Below are 21,915 nucleotides of genomic sequence, written 5' to 3' on the forward strand. Positions count from 1 at the left end.
TTTGATGTCATGTGTTCATTAAGATGGCCGTAATCATCAGATGTTTTCAATGCTTTTAACTGCTTAATCTTCTTACTAAATTGACAAAAAAATTATAGTGAATAGTTCTATCTCCCATAGAAGCAAAGAAGCAAATAATCTAGTTATCAAAATAATATACGTTACAGAGAAAAAGGAAAGGTGGTGATAAAAAGGGCTCTGCTTTTCTTCTGCTTTTCTTTTGTTATATACGTTCCTGCTGCCTCTATTCCTGGAACTATAGCCATAAATAAATATTATTATAAATTTATTTGCTCATTTATTTGTTATGGACCAGGAATTGTTTATATTATGCATCTTAAACAAGATAAGCAGCTTAAGTAAACAAAATATTTTCAAATCTGTAATGTTGGTCTTGACTGGAGCAGCCCTGATTTATGTCATCTTATGATTTAACTCTGCCTGAACACTTATCCTATCATCTTTTGCTTCACCAAATGTTAGTTCAGATAATCTTTTTTTTCCTTAACTTGTAACTGTTTCCTCTTTTTTCCTTTTTTTTTTTTTTTTTCCAGCTCATGATAGAAATTGAATGCAGCAAGGTAAGAACAAAGTATTTACAATTTCACAGACTTCCATTACCTCAGTTTTGGGATTCCTGTCTTGTTGGTCCAGTTATTTCATAGTTGCAGCATAAAGGTTTTATCATAGTATCCAAATTATTTTCCTAGAGAGAACTTTACATTTTTGTACTTAATTTTGGAACTATTTTAGTGAGATAATGTTAAATATCAAGTGAGATAATTACAACAGGTAAGGTATTATAAGCAATCAAGAACTGACTCAGGCCACAAATGTGAATTCTGTTTAGTTTATTTTTAGAAATCACTTGGTATTTGTAAAAGAATCATCAAACAGTAACTTGAACCTGTAATTTCTTACAGCGTGGAGGGACGTACACCAGGCAAGGCGGATGTGTTGTGGTAGGTATTATTTTTGTAAAGATATCAATTTACTGCTACTTGTTTAAAAAAAAAAAACAAAACACAATTGTGTGCAGGGATGTGTGTGTATATACATATATATATGTATATATATAAAAACCTAGACAAAAGCTGCTTCTCGTCTCATCTTTATCCCTTTGTAGTTCAATTTATTTTTGCTCTATCTTGATAGTTGTACTACTTCTTTGTTTATACATCTTTCTAATATTGTTTATTTTAATGGCTCTAAAGCATCATACTCTTCAAATCATCATATAGATATATACAACCTATTTGATTTTTTCCCCTGAAAATTGTCATTCAGCTCAGTGAAAAAACCTCTTTCACTTCTTTCCCTCCTCACACAAAACATGCTCTGCATTTCGTAGTGTCTAATGATTATGTAGTCATATCACTAAAAAGTTTTCATTTGAATGTTGCATAATTTGACACTAATGATCTTACCAGTTGAGACCTGCTTCTCAATGATGGATAAGCTATATGAGGACAGGTTAAAAGAGAAGTGATGTGGAAGTGTTCTACGGCAAGCAGTAGAATTATGTTAATTTATACCAATTGAATAGAAAATAGAAATCATTATAATAGTATTGAAAGAATAAAGTCACAGTAAAACTACTTTGTGTTTTCTCCTTTTTCCCACAAGGTGGATCTTTCTTTCCTGAAAGTGATTTATATGAAAATCAATGTGCTTGAATGAAAGTAACATTTTGATTTCTTTACAGGTTCAACCTTCCGGTTCCTCTCAAAGCAGCTATTCTAGTGGTCAGGTAAGGATCCTAATTTCCTATGTACATTTTCCTTCAGTAACCTTGAACAAATAAAGTTTGAAAACACTACTGAGGTGATAAAATGTCTCTGCTAGTTAAGAGAAGGCCGAAGTTGTTCTTCCAGTCAAATGTATGTAGGCTGCGCTGTGGAACTCAGTAGTTTGCTGACAGCATTTTGACCTATTAGCTGTTTCACCACCTCTGATTTCAAGCATTAACCAAATTTACTGAGCATTAACCTGACCCATGGGAGAAGGAAAAATTTCTTCCATATTTCTATAGGATTCCTACCTGTGCATATGCATGTTCATCGAAATACAAACTTTGAACATCCATATTTTAGAGACATCTGGTTTAATGAAAATGTACTCGTTTTTAATTAATTTGTCGGGCATTTTTCTAATTTCATATTTTGGTAATCAAAAGGAGCAATAGTACTTTCACAGTCTTCTCTACAATTTGCAAAATTTCTCAAAACTTTGTGAGATATTCATGCGTGTGTTAAAATGGCAGTATGTTGTCTACATCACTTGTTTCACAGGTTTACATTCGCAGTTGAATGTTTAGGGATTTCATTGCCTGGTTAGCCTTTTAAAACTTCTGACATAAATACATCTGTATTCTTGCTGATCACTTGAATTTTTTTCAGTCAGATAAATGTATAGTCAGATCAGGGTGATTGTATTTTTACATTGCATGCCTGTTTGTATTGTCAAATGCTTTCTGACATGTCTCTAAATTTCTTGAACTGAGCTTCCCAAGGATATATTTCTAACTACTTACCAATAATTATATTTATTAGTGAATTATCTGCTAAATTTGGCCATTTCCATTACTTGTAAGGGGAATTACCAGACTCGGAGAGATTACTTTGACTTATGTGCTAAATTTAGACTTTTCTTCATTGTGTTTCTTTTATTCATAATACATTCTCTTTTCTAAAGGCTATTTTTTTCATCTTGTCATATAACTGCCTGAAATTATTATTTTTATTCTAAAATATGAGTCACTTAGTATAACACCCATGAACTTTGAAAGGCTGCCTGACCAATTACAGTGTTATATGAAATCCAGAAGATGGCTAATGTTTCATAATAAAATAAGTGTTCCAGACAGTTGTGATTGAACAGGTAACTTCTGCATTTGCTTGTCCCACGGGACAAGATGTTTGTGCACATTTTCAGCTGCTTGGCTTTTTGTGCCATAAACATCAGGAGTTTTTCTGTTGTTTTTTTTCTTCTTCTTTTTTTTTTTTTTTAAATCATAGGAATAATTTATTGTTTGGTGTTTGTTGTTTTTTCCTTCAGAGTGGAACAGTCTACACAATAAGCAAGAGTGGATGTGTCCCAGTAAGAACTGTTCTCATATTTACTTTATTTGTAGCTGATGTAACTGTATTTATAGAAACTTAAATTATGTTATTTATGTAAGTATTCTTTAGAAATTTCTGTTTCAAAAGGAAAATAATGGAGAAAGCTAGAAGAAAAGTGTTATGGTTTATTCAGTGGTATGAAGTAGTTGGGAAACTGGGATGTTACAAAGCTTTCTAGAAATGTATTGCTTTTAGTGGAAAAAAAGGACTGGAAGGGTTACGTTTTGCACTGAGGGGTTATTGTTTAGAACTGAAGTAACGCTCATCAGACAAGTTCTCTCTTTTCAGTAGACAAGACTGGTTGAAATTGGTCTACACATTCTAAATTGTTCCTCTTCTTGGAATTCATGATACAGATATCTACAATAACTAAGGCCATTTCATCTCACATGTGGCATGGGTACATGTGAATTTATTAATTCTTTCAGAAATCAGTCAGGGATGGCAGAGTGCTGTAACATGTTGCTGAGCAGCTCAAACACTTCTCAGAAGCATTTGTATTGAGATGATGACTGTGGTCATACAGGCTAAAATATTTTTATGCCATACAGTGGAAATTTTAATTTCCTTTCAGCATTTACCAAATAAGATCTTTATTTTTCAATTTTTCAAAGTGACTTTGTTCAAATGTTTTCTCAATATGTAAAAAAAAAAAAAAAAAAAGAGGAAAAAGCTTGAAAGGTAAATGAAATACTGAAATTAACTCTTTTTATGTCATTGACAGTTATTTCCTTGTTTATCATATTATGACCACTGTAGTTGTAATGCTAAGCACTCACAGTACAGTAGTTGAGACTGCTCAGCACCAATAAGGACAGTTTCCAAAAGTGTGAAACATTCATGTCATTAGTTCCTGTAAAACAAAATATGTTTTGGAGTGTATTGCAGTTTTACAAAGGAAAAACAGAATTAAGTTTTGTGGGAGTTATTGCGTTTATTAATAATAGGAGACTTGCTTTATAATGGGAACTATTACTATATATGCTGGACCTTCTTATTTTTATATTTCATTGTCTCTGAATAAGGAAAGAGTTTCCTCTTCTTTATATTTAGTTTCAGATTCCTAATTTTCCCATCTCTCTGTGGGTATATATTACATGGTCAGTGTTTGAATTCCAAGCATTTTTTTAAATCCTTACCATTTATTTCTATTAATTTCCCAACAGTGGGAGTTTTAAAATATTTCTTGAATTCCACTGTATGTTCCCTAATACATAAAGTGATAGTGTGCCTTGCTCTTACTTATGATGTGTGGGTGTTCACACATTAACAGTATTAATTGTATTCTCCTTATCATCTGTTCCTTACAAATTCCATGTAAGGATCAGTTAAAACTGAGATTGTCTGAAGGTAAGGTAGATATGGCAGAGAAATAACTGCTTGGTCTGTTTTCACCCTAGGGAGGTGCTGCCAATGCGTATAGCCAGAATGCGTGTAAAGATGTAAGCTGCTTATAAGTTTACTTATTTTTACTTGTACTTTTTTGCTTACTTATTTACTAATTACTTATTACTATGCTTGTGCTTATTCACTCACCTCCTGATTGCGGATTGCAGTACATTTATTTATACGGAGGTAGATTATTTTTCCTAAATGTATTAAAGAAAATGTTGGTGATCTCAGGTACTATTCTGAAACTCGTAGCAAGAATTAGAAGTATTACACATTCACTGTCTCAATGAAGTCTTGTTAGTCTACCAAAATTTTAGAATTCCTTCTAAGTTCTTAATGCGTGTGATCTATTAGTGCAAATCTGATCAGATATTGCACAGTAAGTCCTGTAATTTTTCTTAAATGATCTTTGTGTTTAAATCCAACAACTCTATATTTAGTAGGGATATGAACATAATCAATGTCATTTCTTTCCTTCTCAGTTTAGGGAAAAAAGTATTTTTAACTCTTATTTTCTATTTTAAAAATAATGAAAGGATGTAAAGAGTCCATCAGAAATATGATACGTTTTATACTGCCTGTTTTGAAATGAAAACTTAGCTAAGAAAAACACACAATCATGTGCTTAACTTTGGGTGTAAGATTTGTTATATTAACTCTGGAATATTAAATTGTTATTATACTTATTAAATTATTATCTTTGTTTAATATGCAAGTATAAATAAATTTCATTTGTGATATAGTAACATTAATTTTGTGACTATAAGAATGCTTGAAAAACTTTACTGCTGTCAGGCAATTTCAGAATAATTTTGTGTTACCTTTGATTTGTTAAGTATTTAAAATTAAGTTCACTTGAAGTGTAAATACTCTAAGGAGAAAAGCAAAGACTTGAGGATATAGTTAACCAATGATTGTGGACATACAGAACTGATTTATGTTTTGTTTTCAGAGTGCGTCCTCGTATGGCAGTCTTACCTACGGCCAGGTAACTGTGCTCTCCAACATGCTTTCGTTGTCAGCATATTAAGCAGCTGCAGTCAACTTCTCCTGAATAATAATAAAATATATGGAAGGGAAAAAGGGTCTTCAAATAGTTACCTATTCTATCTGGAAATGACTTCAATAAACGGTTTATACATTTAGAGTACACTGCAATATCATACCTGTTAGAAGATATTTACCTTTGTTTTGTGGCTTTACCTATGTAATTGTATTTGTGGTTTGATAAAATAGAAGAATTTGCACGTTATGTAATGCTCTATTTGAAACATTTGTATTCTTATGGTGTTTCCTATTTATACCAGCTTGTGTTTCAACAGTAGATTATTTTTTCAGTGGCTGTCTTATTGATTTTACTTTTTTTTCTATGAAGTTTAGTAAAAGAGATTCATTTTTTTCTACCAGCAGTTATTTTTATTACCAAAAAACATTTTAGTGTTTGAGAAAAGAAATAAAACAAGTGTCTTACATCTGTTGTTCATTTGTCAGTTACCTGTACATTCTTATTTTCCTTCAAAATGTTATTTTGTTTAGGAATCTAGGAAAATACTGTAATTATCTGTAACATTCTTGTGCAAGATAGTGCTGTATTTAATTTGTCAAACAAACCTAAGCAAAATATGTTTTCCTGTATTCTTTACAGTCTGTTCCTGCAAGCAGTTCAGATTCCAGTAAGAAGGTAATAGTGTCTTTTCTTTTTAATTCAAAAGAGAAAGAATTCACATGGTTGTAACTTGGCACGACTTCTTTATTTTTGTGGTACTATTAGAAATTTTTGATTTGTATGAGTGGAATCAGTTTGATTCTTCATTGCCATATGCTGCTTCTCTGTGCAGCAGTGCTTTTGTTCACAGTTGACTTACCTGTATCTAAAACGTTAAAATTTCACAATTTTTTAATAGATATTTTTTAATTTAAAAAATAGGGTTTTGATTGTGATGTAAATGGGCGTTTTAAGGGTACAGATTTCTAATGATTTTTAAGGTAAGTCTGAGAAAATGAAATCGATAAGAATTCATGTATTTGTCTCTTAATATTTACACAGACTATTCCTCTCAGTCCATTCCCCAGAAAGCTCAGAGCTATGACCAATAAACATACACTGTGACCATTTGTCTTCACAGTTAATTTCATTGCATTTAAATTTCCTCTTCCTTTCAAACTGTACTGATATTCTTTGATAATTTACATTTCAAGAAATTCTGCCTCCTTTATGTTAGAATTCTTTAGTTGTGATAACATCAGCTCTTCCTTTCTACACCACTGGATGATATTGTTTTCAGTTAAAAAAAGAAAAGCTTCTGATTGGAAAACATGAATACCTAAGCAGAAGGCACGACTATTGCATTCAAAGTTATTAAAAAAATGAAGCCAGTATTACTCCTGTAGTGGAACACTGAATATAACTGGATTGGTCTTCCACCTCTTGGTGGACAGTAAAAACATCATATATGTGTGTATAAGCCAGTGGCTGTAGTACATTTACAGCTGAGTCACTGTCCGAATGGAAGCAAATCTCCGTATGCTCTTGTGTATACATTCTTCTTTCATTGCAAGTGTACATTAAGAATTTTTGTTAAAAACAGTAATACTTTGTAAAGGTGATCATCCATAGTGCCATTATCTATGCTTGTAAATTTAGAGAATTCAGCATTTTTTGTTTTTCGAACGCATTTAAAGAAAGCCTGTGATGAGTAAACAAACAGCTCTCTCCGTTCTGTCTGCAGATAGTGGTCATCCCCAACAGCAACCCGTTTCCACCTGTGGTAAGCAGTTTCTCTCTACCACTCTCAAAGCTTTGACTCAAAGAGCATTTAAGTAGCTTCATGTTTTAATTTGTCAGAAAGATTTCTCATGCATATGGAGACAAATCTTTCTCACACAGGGATTATCCTAGGATCATAATTACTTCTGGGGAAAGACAATAGTGAGATAGTAACTGCATCTACATGATACGACAGGCCGAGTATTTGACCTGAGTCATGATTCTATGATTGCTGTTACCACTTCCAGAGATATTTGATTAAGCTCAGATTCCACGTGTCTTGATATATATAATATCCGTGTTTCTGAGTAGCTTTGGTTTTCTGCTTCCACTGCAATTTTTTTTGTAAATTCACTTCTATTCTTATTTTTAAAGTAGTAGATTTCCACTTCACTTACTGGCTCATAATCAGCCAAAAGAAGGTTTTTCTTTAATGTGGTTAAAGTGAGTTTGTATGTCAAAATTGATACGTATGTGTGTTTCTTTTGTCTGTCCTCTTCCTACTCAAACTTGTTCCAACCTGAATGAATATTAAAATCAATTGCTAATCAGTTATCCTTCCTGTATCTTTCTTCCACATTTGGTCGTGTATTGCACCGAAAAGACAGGGCCCTTTTTGTGCTGCAAAATCTTGCTTAGACAAGCCTTTGTGCAGAATACTTAAAGATTTTTGTTTTCATTTGCAGCGTCATACTTATCCCCAGGTAAGCATACTTTTTTTTTTTTTTTAAATGATTTCTCTAATGGTGACATATGCCTTGTGGGGTCAAACCTGTTACTTTGAAATGGTGTCTTCTACCCATTTAAGTTTGTCCCTCATAACTCAAAGCTGATCACAGTAATTGACTTAGACAGAAACTGAATTCAGGTATGTGTTGATGTACAGGTGATTGTGAGGTATTTGATTGGTGATGATGTCTCAGCTTCACTCACCCAATTTGGAAAAACTGTGCTAACTGGTACTGCAAAAACCTGTAGCCTGTGCTCTTTCAAGAGTTCTTTTAGAAGGAGATTTAAGCATAGGGAATTATTTCAGTAGTGTGGGGCTCCTTCCCCTTCTGAGCTGAGGATAAACTAGTTTATCTAGTTTTTAAACTAGTTTAGTACTGCGTTTTCAGAATACAATGCTTAATACATTATATGTGCTCCCCTTTCCTTTATTATCCCAAGCAAAGTAGTAGAACTAGAAATTTTCTGTTTAACAAATCAAATTTTTTTTCTTTCCTGTTCTGTTTTACAGAGTTTGGGCAATTCTGCTACTAAGATCATAGTACAGGTAGATGTTCTTTCTTCATGGTCTTTGTGCTTTATCTCAAGCTCTGCCTCAGTAAACTATACAATGACTCATCTATTTGGGGATAAGTGAGTATGAATATCTTAAATCAATGGTACACAAACTACAGTGATAAAGTAGATGTGTTTCTGCAGTTAAAAAAAAGTGATTGTACTTTTTGGTCGTTAATCAACAGTCATTGCAACTGTTTTCTGTAAATACAAAACATGAAAACCTCTGTATTATAATTTCCCTGAAATACCACAAAATGACATAATGTATTATATAAATAATTGTCATCATGAAGTATCTTTGTATGCCAAAGTATTTATCACTGTGGCACATTGAGATGGCATAAATAAAGTAAGGAAAGACATAAACTCACTCAAACTGTCCTGTTTAAAAATAGTTTCTTAGTCATGGTACATAAGCAATTCCTCTTTAAAATGAATAACATCATTTTTTGTTCTGTATAGAGTGGACAAAGGCAGCAAAGCAGCGGTGCTACTTATGTTCAGGTAAGTGAGATTGAAAAGGAGTAGAAATATGCCTCTAGCTTTCACTAAAATAGGCTCAGAATAATGATATCTTCCTACACATATATGTAAATGTATTTCACAGGTTGCAGGTACTTAAGTTGCTTTGGGTTTTGGTTTTCTTCTTTTTTTGGCTGTAGTTATTGATTTAGCCCCTTTTGGTTAAAATATTCAGAAATGTATTTCTGTATGTCATTAGTTGAAGTGAAATGACTGTTCATCACAATGTGTCCTTTAAAATCTGTAGAAAAGTCGTAATACCATGTCAGAAGTGTTTCTAGGCTCAGCATTGCAAGAAGAATCCTATACTGGTAGATGCAGACCCCATGTATATTAGACCACAAATTTCCATAAGTTGTGAAGGGTGAAGAATGATAGTGAATCATAACTCCATACTTATGTGCAACAAGGTATTTCAGCCTTACTTCAAGCTACTCGTAGGAAGAATAAATGGGTTAAAATATTAACACAATGATAAAAAAAAACTTGATTGTGGAGTAATGCATGAGAATATTCTTGGTGTCAACAAAAAGATGAAGTATTCCAATTTCTTGGGCAGTGGTGGTGAGGGAGGACAGGGAGGGAAAAAATTGTCAGTATTATCTATACCACTGCAAGTAGTGAGAAGTTTGACCAAGGATAGCTCTGACTTCTGGAGCTCAGTGCCACAGACATCACAGATAGCACAACCATAAGGCTATCTCAGTGTAGGCCAGGCTCCCCAATTTTGCTAAAGCGAAATGGTCCCTTATGAAAGGATACTAACCAAATGGTTTCCTTGTACTAGGGTGGGCCAACCTACACTATCAGCAGCAGTTCGTATGGACAGGTAAGCAAACTGCATGTGTTCTCTAAAGTTCTTCACTGATCTCTCTTGTGATCAGTGGCACTGACAGATTCTTCAGTGTTTCCTTTGGCAGTCTGAGTCCCAGTTTTGAGTTACGGCTTTTGCCATAGTAGGATGATACGTTGTAGGGGTGATAGCGTACTACTCTGTCTCCTTTGGCTCAGGAGGAGTCTTGTTGGGAAACCTTTGTCCAGCTGTATTTGCGTAATCATTATGCACTTTATAAAAGCCTTATAAAACAATGGTGTTCTTGGACGAGGTGGTCATTTTCTGCTCTTTCTTAAAGGGTTCCCGAGGCAGCCAGTCCTATGGCCAGGTGAGGCTTTTTTTCTGAAATATGTTGAACTTTTCTGTAGGGATCTGCCTTTCAAAAGAACATTCGTTGTTTGTTGGCTTGAGGTCTGAGCATTTTTTGTCGTTTGTTTGCAAACTTGCTTGCTTTTTCCTTCTTGGTATTTCAGGGTAGTTCCTGGTTTTTGGTCATCTCACAGGATTACCATATAGGAAAACAGAATATAGAATGGAGGAAATCTATTGGGCAATGTTTTTAGTTTTTTTTTTGCCATAGCTTTGTTAAATCTATAGCTTTATTTACAAATGAATTCTTGCTTTTGTTACAGATCTCTCGGCTTCAACCTGGCAGTTCTTATGGCCAGGTAAGAATTAGTCAGTATATAGCATTTGAGAAAGCAGTGTCTCAGGCACTGCAGAACTTAAAATCGCTTCAAGTGATGTTTCTTCTCTGTTTATTTTGAGTTCTAAAACAAATCTCCAAATCCATTTCAAAACTTTTATTGCAAAAATGATAGTTGTATTTTTTTCAGTAGATACCTGCAAAAGCATGAGTTCCTGTCTCTTTATAATCTTTTTAAAAGGACATTAAATTTGAAAATTTATGGTAGAAATATTTTCCTCGGTGCTGTTTCTCTTCCAGTTGATTGATATGGTAAAACAAACTTACAGTCAGTTCTTCATTGTCCGCTTCAATCACAGAACAAATTGTTTAAGGAGTTAAAAAAAACATTGGTTGAGGTTCTCCACTGCAGGCAGACTTGGTCTTATAGTCTTCAGCTCTAAGATATGTCCTTTTATTGTTAATATGTGAATTAAAGCATTGTAAGGTAGATATAAATTTTTCTACAATTTATGTCAAAGTAGAAGAAATATAGAAGGTGATTCAAATCTTTTTTGTCAGTTTTTGTCTTCATAAGTCTCTCAGACAGCTGTGGCACAGCTATGCTCGTATATGAAACATTTCCTCTTTTATGACACTGTATTGAAGGTAGATTACGTGAGCAGCTAATAATTATTTGGTGTCTTTGTTACTAAAAGTTTTTTATAGGATATTAGCAGCCTTGACTAATTTCTTTGACCTGCTACTTTTATTACATCATTTTGTTTTCTTCATATTAATCTATATTTTTAATGGAATTTTTGGTAATTCCAAATATGCCACCTTCATTTTCCCAAAGAGGAAGGGAATTATACAACAGACCCCATCAAAAATCCGAACGTGTCAGCATTGTGGCTACCATTGGCCATCTAAGAAAAGCTTCTGAGAATCAACAGGCAAAAGAAACATCCAGAAAGTGTTGCACCCTTTAAACGTCCTGAAAAGATTCCACAAGCCTAGCACCTCATCTGAGATGTAAAACTAATCCATGATTGTTGTTATATACGTAAAGTATGCTGGGAAATTAATCCTGAATAACATACATCAAAATAATTCTAGTTCAAAACAGTAAAGTCTGTCTTATTCTTTTCCTTTTTCATAGAAGAGATAAAAGTGAAAGATGCATCTACCTCACAAATAAAATAATTTTGAATTGATTTCTTTAATTACAGGTCTTCCAGCCGCAAGGAGGTACTTCCTACGGCCAGGTAAGCATAGACAATCATCAGCCAGTATACAGCATCTAAGATAGTTGAGTTCTATGGCACTGCAAAAGCATTACCAATCACTCAGAATTTTAACTTTTTCTCTGATAGTGTGTTCTTACGTTTATAAATTATCTGCATGCTATTTATTTGTATGGAATTCTGGCATCCGAAATCATCTCATTCAGCATCATTGTGCTGGTCAAGCTGAACAGTAAGAAAAAAATTCACAGGCAGTGGAAACAAGGACAGATATTGTGGAAAGAGTGTAAGGAAGCTGCTAGGCTGTTTAGGGGTAGGGTCAGGAAAGCCAAGACCTGGCTTGAACTGAGCTTCGCTAGGGATGCCAAAAAGAACAAGGAAGGCTTCTACAGGTGCCTCAATTAGAAAAGGAAAGTCCAGGAAGTTGTATTCCTCCCAGTGAGTGGCACAGACAGGCTGGTAACAACAGACAAGGAGAAGGCTGATGTACTTAACAACTTTTTTGCCTCCATTTTCCTCGATAACTGCTTGTCACATGGCCCTCAAACATTTGGTGTGGTTGGAGGAGATTGGGGAAGTAACGTTCCCCAATAAATGAAGATCAGGTTCATGACCACCTGAGGAGTCTGAACATCCACAGGGCTGTGGGTCCCAGTGAGATGCATTCCAGAGTCCTAGGGGAATTGACTGATGTGGTTGCCAAGCCACTCTTTATGACTTAAAAAATCATGGGAAATGAGTGAAGTCCCTAGTGACTGGAAAAATGGAAGCATCATACCCATTTCTAAAAAGGGTAAAAAATATGACCCTGGGTACTACTGACCTGTCAGTCTCACCTCTGTGCTGGGGAAGATCACGGAACAGATCCTCCTGGAAGCTATCCTAAGGCACATGGAAGGTAGGGAGGTGATACAGGAGAACCAGCATGGCTTCACCAAGGACAAATCCTGTTTGATCAATCTGAGTGGCCTTCTATGATGGTGTCACTGCTTCAAAGGACAGGGGAAGAGCCACTGTTGTCATCTATCTCAACTTCAATAAGGCCTTTGACACAGCACCCTACAACATCTTTCTCTCCAAATTGGAAAGATATGGACTTGATGGATGGACTATTTGATGTCCGAAGGACTAACTGAAGGAATGAGTTCAGAGAGAGTTGGTTGATGGCTCCATGTCTGGATGGAGACTGATGTGTGGTATCCCCCAGGGGTTGCTGCTAGGGCCAAAACTGTTTAATATCTCCATCAGCATCATCGACAATGGGGTTGAGTGCACACACCACAGGTTTGCTGATGACACCAAGTTGTGGGGTGCAGTCAACACACCAGAGGGATGGGTTGCCATTCAGAGCGACCTAGGCTGACTTGAGCAGTGGGCCCAGGTGAACCTTCTGAGGTTCAACAAATCTGAATACAAGCACCTGACTCGAGACAACCCCCATTACCAGTATATACTGTGGATGAAAGGATTGAGAGCAGCCCTGCTAAAAAAGACCTGGGAATAATGGTGTATGGAAAGCTGGACATGAGCCAGCAATGTGCCCTGGTAGCCCAGAAAGCCATCGAGGACTGCATCAAAAGATGTATGATCAGCAAGTCAGGGGAGGTGATCCTGCTCCTCTACTCTGGGTTGGTGTGGCCTCACCTGGAGTACTGCATCCAGATGGGTAGTCCTCAGTACAGGAGAGATATAGATCTGTTGGAGTGCATCTAGAGAAGGACCACAAAAGTGATCCATGGAATGGAACAACTCTCCTATGAGAACAAGCTGAGAGAGCTGGGGCTCTTCAGCCTGGAGAAGAGAAAGCTGCCAGATGACTTGGTAGCAGCCTTTCAGAATCTAAAGGGGAGCTACAGAAAAATAGTAGATAGGCTCTTTAGCAGGGTCTGTGGTGATAGAACAAGAGGAAATGCCTTCAAGCTCAGAGAGGGTAGATGTAGGTTGAATATAAGGGAAAAAATCTTTTACAAGAAGTGTGATGAAGGACTGGAACAGGTTACCTAGTGTTGTGGTTGATGTCCTGTCCCTGGAAACTTTCAAGGCATGGCTGGATGAGGCTCTGGGAAACCTGGTCTAGCTGTGGTGTCCTTGTTTGTTGCAGGAGAGTAGGACTAGATGGCCTTCAGAGGTCACTTCCAACTCTAATGATTCTATGATTCTATGATTGTGATGTCCAGGAGGAAGTCGTGGCTCTTCATTCTGCCCTGCACTGGTTTAGGATGTAGCTATTTGGTTTTGCTAAAGCAGAATGGTCTCTTATGAAAGGATACTAACCAAATGGTTTCCTTTTGCTAGGGTGGGCCAACCTACACTATCAGCAGCAGTTCGTACGGACAGGTAAGCAAACTGCATGTGTTCTCTAAAGTTCTTCACTGATCTCTCTTGTGATCAGTGGCACTGACAGATTCTTCAGTGTTTCCTTTGGCAGTCTGAGTCCCAGTTTTGAGTTATGGCTTTTGCCATAGTAGGATGATACGTTGTAGGGGTGATAGCGTACTACTCTGTCTCCTTTGGCTCAGGAGGAGTCTTGTTGGGAAACCTTTGTCCAGCTGTATTTGTGTAATCATTATGCACTTTATAAAAGCCTTATAAAACAATGGTGTTCTTGGACGAGGTGGTCATTTTCTGCTCTTTCTTAAAGGGTTCCCGAGGCAGCCAGTCCTATGGCCAGGTGAGGCTTTTTTTCTGAAATATGTTGAACTTTTCTGTAAGGATCTGCCTTTCAAAAGAACATTCGTTGTTTGTTGGCTTGAGGTTTGTGTGTGTGTGTGTGTGTGTGTGTGTGTGTGTGTGTGTGTAATGTTTACCTTTTGTTTATTTAGTTTTGGTTTTATTCCTTGTTGGTGTTGCAAGATATTCCATGTTTTTTGGTCATCCCAAGATACCACATAGTAAAAAGTACACAGCTTTTCTGTGTGGTTTGAAGAGTACAGCTTAGTTTATTAATGGGTTCTTGCTTTTTTTACAGGTCTATCACCCACAAGGTGGCACCTCCTATGGACAGGTAAGTAGCAATTAATTACTGGCCAGGATACAGCATTTGTGAAGTGAAGTTCCATGGCTCTGCAAAAGCATTTAGCTGTCATTCAGAATATGTAATTTAAAGGAAATTTTCTTCTTGAGTGTAAAGTTCATTTTCATATAATAGTTACATTGCACTGAAATGTAATGCATACATGTGTTGTCCTCATATGTACATTGAGATTTTCGTGAGGTTTGTTTCTTGAAGTAACAGACTAAGTTGTCATTAGAAGTGAGATTTTTTTTTTAATATGGGTCTGGGAACAACAGGCTCAACAGCAACTACAGAAAGACTAAGGCCTTTCTCACATAGAAAGGAGTACCTGTAGTCATCTTACCTTCACAGGATTTTACAAGGAAATTCACAGCAGTTCATAGCTAGTCTTCATTCTTTTAAGCAGACAGACAGCTGAATTACTTTTAAAATTTATTTCATTTAAAATGAGGAAAAATTATATTTGAATTACTGAAGTATTTTGTGGTTTTTTTTCTCCCCAGCAGAGTGGGTCTTCTTCAGGTGGCAGTGGAGGTTGTGGACAAGTAAGTGCCCTTTCTCCAAGGTGTTTCAAAACTAGACTCTGCTTTCTATATATTAGTAACATTTTTCAAGAAACTGTATAATGTCTGTTAGTAGGAATCTTTTGCTGGTACATGAAAATATCTTAAAATATTAGAGGTCTACAAGAGATAAGATTTGTTGATCATTGTAACCAAAATGAAGTGGCTTCTCCTATATACAAGTACATGCAAGATGAACAAGTAGAAGAACATTTGCCTACTGAGCAGACAGATGTAACCGTTTTAGAGTGAGTTTTGGATGTTTCTCTATGTAGAATGAAATAGGTAAAGAAGGTGACTCGTTAGGTCAGTAGTTGATATCCTGGTTTCATTTCAACTCGTATTCTTACAGCAGTGTGAAGACTGTTACCAGTGATAAGATCCTAGGTGAAGAACAGGGCATGGATGCAGCCTTGACAGTAAATTGAAGTCCAGATGAATACATTGAGGAAAGCAGTGAGACTAATAGAGAGAAGTACCGAAACCTCTAGCAAAAGTATTAAGATTAGTACGACTAAAATATGAATGGAAATGCATGGATGAAAGCATAAGAAGCAATACAAGAGTCCTGGTGATATGTATCAGTGGGCAAGGATACAGTAACAGCAATGAAACTAAACAAATGTGAAGAAACACTGAAGAAAGTGTTGCTTCCACTAAAGCTGAATCACAGATGACTTAGCAGAAAAGCTGTGCTTTTAATAACGGGAGGGCAGCAACCAGAGTAGAACACATTGTACTGCTTCACACCTTGCAATTCCAAGAAGGATGCATGCAGCCAAAACATACCCGAAACAGGGAAATGAAAGGCAGTAGCCTTACCTAAGGTCTGTAATGAGTGAATCTAGAAAGATTCTGGGGTAGGGGGTCACACAGCATTGACTGTTGGCTCCTAAGTGGATTACCCAATGTAATCTTTGATGTTAATATTTGCCAATCAAGAAGAACTTAGATAAGTTAACAGAAGCATCAGTCAAAAAACTACCTCGTTTTTCCACATTGCAACCAAATAATCCTGCTTTCATTATCTGTGTTTTGATGCTTATAAGTAGGTGGATATGGAATGGAAAGAGGATAGAGCCACTGACTGAGTGGGTTAAATAAAATTAAACTCATTAAACTCTGTTAACTTTTTGTTTTGTTAGGAACTTTAACAAGAAAGCTTTTTTTTTTTTAATTTTTTTTTTTTTTTTTTTGACAGGGTACTTCGTATGATAGCAATCCCTGCCACCAGGTAAATAGACTTCTTCCTCTAATTTTAAATCATATCCAAAATTAGTTTTGCTGCTGACTCAACTGGTACTGACCTCAGATTCATGGAGTGCAAATCCATGCAATCTTTACTAAATGTGGGATTAGAGCTGATACACGGGAGCACCACAGGAACTTCATGTCCATTTTCCTATCCCCTTCTTTTTTCTTTTTCCCCTAACATTATGTCTGAATCAACTTCAGAGCTGCTCGAGACATTATATAACTGAAGGACAAAGCTCATAGTTCTGAGAACACATTTTAGGAGTGCCATTTGAATTTTGTGACAGTACTTCAACTCTTCACTGATTTTGTGCAGTGAGATATTGGTAGATAGTGTGTATTTGCTATGATTTTTTTACTGCTGGAACACCAAAAATCACTATCCTGTAAGATTTCTTTCATTTTCGAGAAGTCATTTATGTGAACGCTAAAAATCTGTAATAAAAACCAATATTTTTTTAAATTCCTTTTTTATTTTTATTATAAATTTTTTATAAGAATTTTTCAAACTTTTTTATAAAGAGAAGTTATTTATTTCTAAAACTAAAGTAATTACTTAAATTTTGTGCCTTCTAAAAATTGCTAGACATTGAAATATAGAACTTCTTTGGTTTGCTTCCTCTTGCTTTTTCTAGATGAATTCTCAGCCCCATTTTACCAAATGGCAAATATTCTACTTACATTTCTTACTTCACTTTGAGAAGTTATATCCCTTTTTAAAGGAGTTGTGTTGAAACATATGGAGTGTTTTATTTAAATCCTTTTCCTCAAAGCCCCTATATCTTGAAGCTTCCTCTGTACTAATACTGTCAGAGGAATTTTTTATTCCATACGTATAAATAAGGTTTTCTACAGGAGAAGAAAATTTTGCATTCTCTAGAAACTGTTCTGAATGAAACATACCACAGCTAGGAATTAACTAAGAACACGTTTGTGCTACCTTGCCGTGTGTCTCATGGTGTACTTACTTTTGCAGTCTTAACAATCCACGCTTACCAAGTTAGAAATCATACCTTCATTGCATATTTGCCTATGCTTTTTCTTCCTCTGAAAGAAAAAATATCATAAGTTTCATTAAATCTGTAGTCAAACAGTAAGTGTAAAAATTATGCATAATTTTTTGTTTAATTTACAGGATGGATCTCAGAGTGGTAGCCAGGTAGGCTGTTTCCTATTATCCACTGATCAAAACTGTCTAATAAGTTCTAATCCATAGCATAATTTTGTTGTTTATGAGGGTGTAGATTATTGCATAACCTCCCCATCTCCTTTAATTAATCCCCAGTGCTTTATATCAACACTGAAACTTACATAGAAAGGACTATATAACCTCATAAAGCTAACTCTGCATTGTTACATGGTTCAGCTCTATAAGTGTAATATCTGTTGCTGCATTGTTTTCATAGGGTGGATCATATTCCTCACAAAGCTATGATGGTAGCCAAGTAAGTACTGGGTTATTATTTCTTCTCAATGAGGTTTTATTTCACACAGATCCCATAAGCTCTAATCAATGTTGTATCTGTATAATGTTGTAATACTCAAATTTTGTTGTTCTTGGCAGGGTGGATCATCATCCTCACAAAATTATGGTGGCAACCAGGTAGGAAGAAATTGATTTTCCTTATGTCAAAAGTTGTTATCGTATCTGATAAGAAATTTTCGCCAGATTTGTTCTGCATTCTTAAGTGGCTGTTCTGTACCATGCTTGATTAAAATGCTGGAATTGCAGTTACTGTCATCTAGAAAGTTGTAACTGTCTAAAATAATCTCCAGCAATTGTTTATTATAGTTTTACAATGCCCAAATGAAATCACAATTTCTTCTGACGTTGGTTTTGCATTTGTTATTTTAAAGGGAGGTTCACAAAGCTATGGTAGTGGCCAAGTAGTGCTTTATTTTACCAATTACAAATTACATCCTACAAGTTTTAGCCTCTTCGTGAAATCAGGTTTTCTGTATCCTAATGTTCTCTGATTTTGATTGGTTGGTTTGTTTTAAAGGGTGGATCGTATTCACAAAACTATGGTGGCGGCCAAGTAAGTAGTGTTTTATTTCACCATTTACATATTATTTCCTATGAGCTTAAGCTTCTTCTCAAAAGCAAGTTTTCTGAATCCTAATATTCTCTGGTGTTGATTGATTGGTTTATTTTAAAGGGTGGGTCTTCCTTACAAAACTGTGGTGGTGGCCAAGTGAATAACACTTTATTTCACCAATTACACGTCACTTCCTACAGGCTTTAGCTTCTGCTCAAAAATGGGTTTTCTGTATCGCAATGTTCTCTGATTTTAGTTGGTTTGTTTGTTTTGAAGGGTGGATCATACTCACAAAACTATGGTAGTGGCAAAGTGAGTGAATGCTTCGTTTTTCTATTTATATATTGCATCCTACAAGCTTTGGCCTCTGCTCAAATTGAGGTTTCTGTATGTTTGTTTTCTCTGAACTTGGTTGTTGCTTTATTTTAAAGGGTGAATCATACTCGCAAAACTATGGTGGTGGCAAAGTAAGTGAACATTTTATTTCTCTACTTAAATATCGCATCCTACCAGCTTTAGCCTCTGCTTAAATTTTTTTTTTAATTATTGTAACTTTCTCTGATGTTTGTTGGTTGGTTTATTTTAAAGGGTGGATCATATTCACAAAACTATGGTGGTGGCCAAGTAAGTTATGCTTTATTTCCTTACTTACGCATCACATTCTACAAGCTTCAGCCTATGCTCAAAATCATGTTTCCTGTATCCTAATGATCTCTGATGCTGGTTGGTTGTTTCCTTTTTTTTTTCCTGTTGTTTTTATTTTATTGGGTTTTTTTTGCTTTTGTTTTTAAAGGGTGGATCATACTCACAGAACTACGGTGGTGGCCAAGTAAGTAGTGCTTTATTTCACCAATTACACACTACCTGTAAGCTTTAGCTTCTGCTTAAAATTGTTTTGTATTTTTCTCTGTAATGTAACTTTCTCTCACGTTTGTTGGTTGGTTTGCTTTAAAGGGTGGATCATCTTCTCAAAACTATGGTGGCAGTCAGGTAAGTTACTTTACTTCCATACTTATAAATCACATCGTACAAGCTTTAGCCACTGCTAAAAACTAGATTTTCTGTATCATTATTTTCTCTGATTTTTATTGGTTAATTTTAAAGGGTGGATCATACTCACAAAACTATGGTGGTGGCCAAGTAAGTATCGCTTTATTTCTCTTTTTATACATCAGTCCTTACAAACTTGAGCTTCTGCTCAAAATTGGGTTTTCTGTAACCTAGTTTTCTCTGATGTTTTTTGTTTCATATGTTTTAAAGGGTGGATCATCCTCCTCCGACAGCTATTATGATAGTCAGGTAACTACTTTCTTTCCTCTTATTTATTATTTCTTGCAGATTTTTGTAGATCCTACTTTATTGTGTCATCTTCTCTTAGATCTAATAAAGTGTAATGATTTCTATGCTCTTATTTCTTTCTCATTTTTCTTCTTCTGAAGAATGGAATGTTCCCTGTCAGCAACCATTACAACCATGTACTTGACCATTTTTCTTATTACAAACTTTAGCTCAGCAAGCAGTTTTTTGTTTTCATGAGCCTCGATTCTGTCTTGCTGAGTGCAAGATCAAATATCTTTTTAACTATCCATTTTACTGAGGAAATAACTGGATATCTGATGTCAATGTAGGATTCGCAGGATTTCTCAGATGATAATCCCAATGCCTGTGATGATGTGAGTATGCTTTCTCTAGTATATTTTCCTCACAACTCTATTCATATAGATGAGAAAATATTGCACTATGAGATGCAGTCTTGTGAACAGATTTACTGGAGGGAATATTTAGTCTTCACATGGATAGCTGCTTTAGCATATTCTCTTACTGAAAACCTGTGCTTACTGATGCATTTTGTACTTTTAAATGCATTTACCTTGATGAAATGAATAAAACGATTTCCATTGCTTTGCACAGATGTTTTTTTTTTCCCAAAATGTAAGGATACACTTTACACTAATTGAACAACTATAAAAATAATTACAAATTCCATAGACAAGTTTTGAATACATATCTTGAAAGATGGAAAAGAGATGAAGAGACAACATGATTTTCACTTTCTATTATTACCAATTTAAGTTTAGTACTAAATTATTTTAAGTCTGTACACAACATTAGAAAGAATTGAATTTCTGTGAGCTTGCTGTATTTAAATAATTGATCTTTCTATTTTCCAGAATGACACTACATATAGTGCTAATAGTCGGGTAAGGGTTTTTCTTCACCTATGGTGTTGTTATTCTTGTGATTGAGGACAGTGTTAGTAACTGATCACTTCTACTTTGGATCTATGTGTCTCTACTTATAGTGAATGATTAATTAACTTTATGAAGGGTATTATAAAAACAATCAAGGAGTGAGATTGATTGATGTTATATTTCTCTGTACTCAATTCCTTCTGTTAGTTCTCAAGGCTGCTGCACAATCTTCTAAAACTGCACAATACTTGTAAAAATGTACACTAGAGTTTTTATTAGGCCCTTCAGGATATAGACTATTCAGCACTTTGACTGGATAGCTATTTTGGAATTAACTATCTGTATATGCGAGACATGTCACTGTCTCAATCTTTTGCCACTAGTTTTAAATTAAACTTGCATATATGATGGTCTTCTGGGATACTCCTTCTGTCTTGACTGTTCCTTCTGTCCTGCAAGCAGGAATAGTGACTTAAGTGGGTAGATTGACCAAGCAATTATTTCATGCCTTCCGTTCATAGAAACTCATTTTCTCCTTTGTTAAAACTGCCATCTAAAGAAATCTTCTGTCATCATCTACTTTCCTTCTCTTCAGTTGTCAGCCGTATGCTCAACCGCTTCAGTCTTTTCCCTATTTTTCCTTTCTATTACATTAGTAATTTCTGATTATGTTGCTGTTCAGGCAAATATACTCAAAACTGGAATTGCTCTTTGCTTTCCTGTGAACATGTTGTATGGAACCTGCTTTAGCAGGGGCAATGAACTAGTTTATCTTCAAAGTCACTTCCAACCCCTACAATTCTGCGATTCTTCAAATATACTGAATTTAGTGGAGGAGGGACATGATGCCACACTAAAAACAGACTTTTCTATCTCACTGTTTATTAGGCATGCATTATGGTGCAGCTAGGTCTGAATTGAAACTGGTTGCAGAGGAAGAAATACACAGATGAGCTTTGCATTCCTATTTTTACAGTACAACGATTTTGGAAGATAAATGATGTTTTTCTCTCTTGCTCCAAAGCTAATCTACGAATGTTGAAGTTATTTGAAA

The 21,915-nt window shown here is 35.4% G+C and overlaps 1 protein-coding gene across 1 annotated transcript in view; it reads left to right on the forward strand.

Annotated features, from left to right (window-relative positions):
* The window catches only part of LOC128072099 (hornerin-like), a 76,724-nt gene that overhangs the window by 31,089 nt on the left and 23,720 nt on the right, over nucleotides 1–21,915 (forward strand). Inside the window, exons 6-38 of the mRNA XM_052665546.1 lie at nucleotides 555–581; nucleotides 924–962; nucleotides 1,706–1,750; nucleotides 3,058–3,099; nucleotides 4,523–4,564; nucleotides 5,467–5,502; nucleotides 6,160–6,195; nucleotides 7,244–7,282; nucleotides 7,968–7,985; nucleotides 8,522–8,557; nucleotides 9,031–9,072; nucleotides 9,878–9,919; nucleotides 10,224–10,253; nucleotides 10,558–10,593; nucleotides 11,783–11,818; nucleotides 14,093–14,134; nucleotides 14,439–14,468; nucleotides 14,766–14,801; nucleotides 15,317–15,358; nucleotides 16,578–16,610; nucleotides 17,766–17,789; nucleotides 18,037–18,075; nucleotides 18,195–18,233; nucleotides 18,634–18,669; nucleotides 18,946–18,981; nucleotides 19,101–19,136; nucleotides 19,258–19,293; nucleotides 19,463–19,498; nucleotides 19,624–19,659; nucleotides 19,774–19,809; nucleotides 19,930–19,968; nucleotides 20,298–20,342; nucleotides 20,841–20,870. Of these exons, the coding sequence (XP_052521506.1) occupies nucleotides 555–581; nucleotides 924–962; nucleotides 1,706–1,750; nucleotides 3,058–3,099; nucleotides 4,523–4,564; nucleotides 5,467–5,502; nucleotides 6,160–6,195; nucleotides 7,244–7,282; nucleotides 7,968–7,985; nucleotides 8,522–8,557; nucleotides 9,031–9,072; nucleotides 9,878–9,919; nucleotides 10,224–10,253; nucleotides 10,558–10,593; nucleotides 11,783–11,818; nucleotides 14,093–14,134; nucleotides 14,439–14,468; nucleotides 14,766–14,801; nucleotides 15,317–15,358; nucleotides 16,578–16,610; nucleotides 17,766–17,789; nucleotides 18,037–18,075; nucleotides 18,195–18,233; nucleotides 18,634–18,669; nucleotides 18,946–18,981; nucleotides 19,101–19,136; nucleotides 19,258–19,293; nucleotides 19,463–19,498; nucleotides 19,624–19,659; nucleotides 19,774–19,809; nucleotides 19,930–19,968; nucleotides 20,298–20,342; nucleotides 20,841–20,870 (1,197 nt within the window). The remainder of the gene's footprint in view (nucleotides 1–554; nucleotides 582–923; nucleotides 963–1,705; nucleotides 1,751–3,057; nucleotides 3,100–4,522; nucleotides 4,565–5,466; nucleotides 5,503–6,159; nucleotides 6,196–7,243; nucleotides 7,283–7,967; nucleotides 7,986–8,521; nucleotides 8,558–9,030; nucleotides 9,073–9,877; nucleotides 9,920–10,223; nucleotides 10,254–10,557; nucleotides 10,594–11,782; nucleotides 11,819–14,092; nucleotides 14,135–14,438; nucleotides 14,469–14,765; nucleotides 14,802–15,316; nucleotides 15,359–16,577; nucleotides 16,611–17,765; nucleotides 17,790–18,036; nucleotides 18,076–18,194; nucleotides 18,234–18,633; nucleotides 18,670–18,945; nucleotides 18,982–19,100; nucleotides 19,137–19,257; nucleotides 19,294–19,462; nucleotides 19,499–19,623; nucleotides 19,660–19,773; nucleotides 19,810–19,929; nucleotides 19,969–20,297; nucleotides 20,343–20,840; nucleotides 20,871–21,915) is intronic.

Source organism: Tympanuchus pallidicinctus, unplaced genomic scaffold (assembly GCF_026119805.1).
Source record: "Tympanuchus pallidicinctus isolate F22 unplaced genomic scaffold, pur_lepc_1.0 scaffold7, whole genome shotgun sequence".
Taxonomy (NCBI): domain Eukaryota; kingdom Metazoa; phylum Chordata; class Aves; order Galliformes; family Phasianidae; genus Tympanuchus; species Tympanuchus pallidicinctus.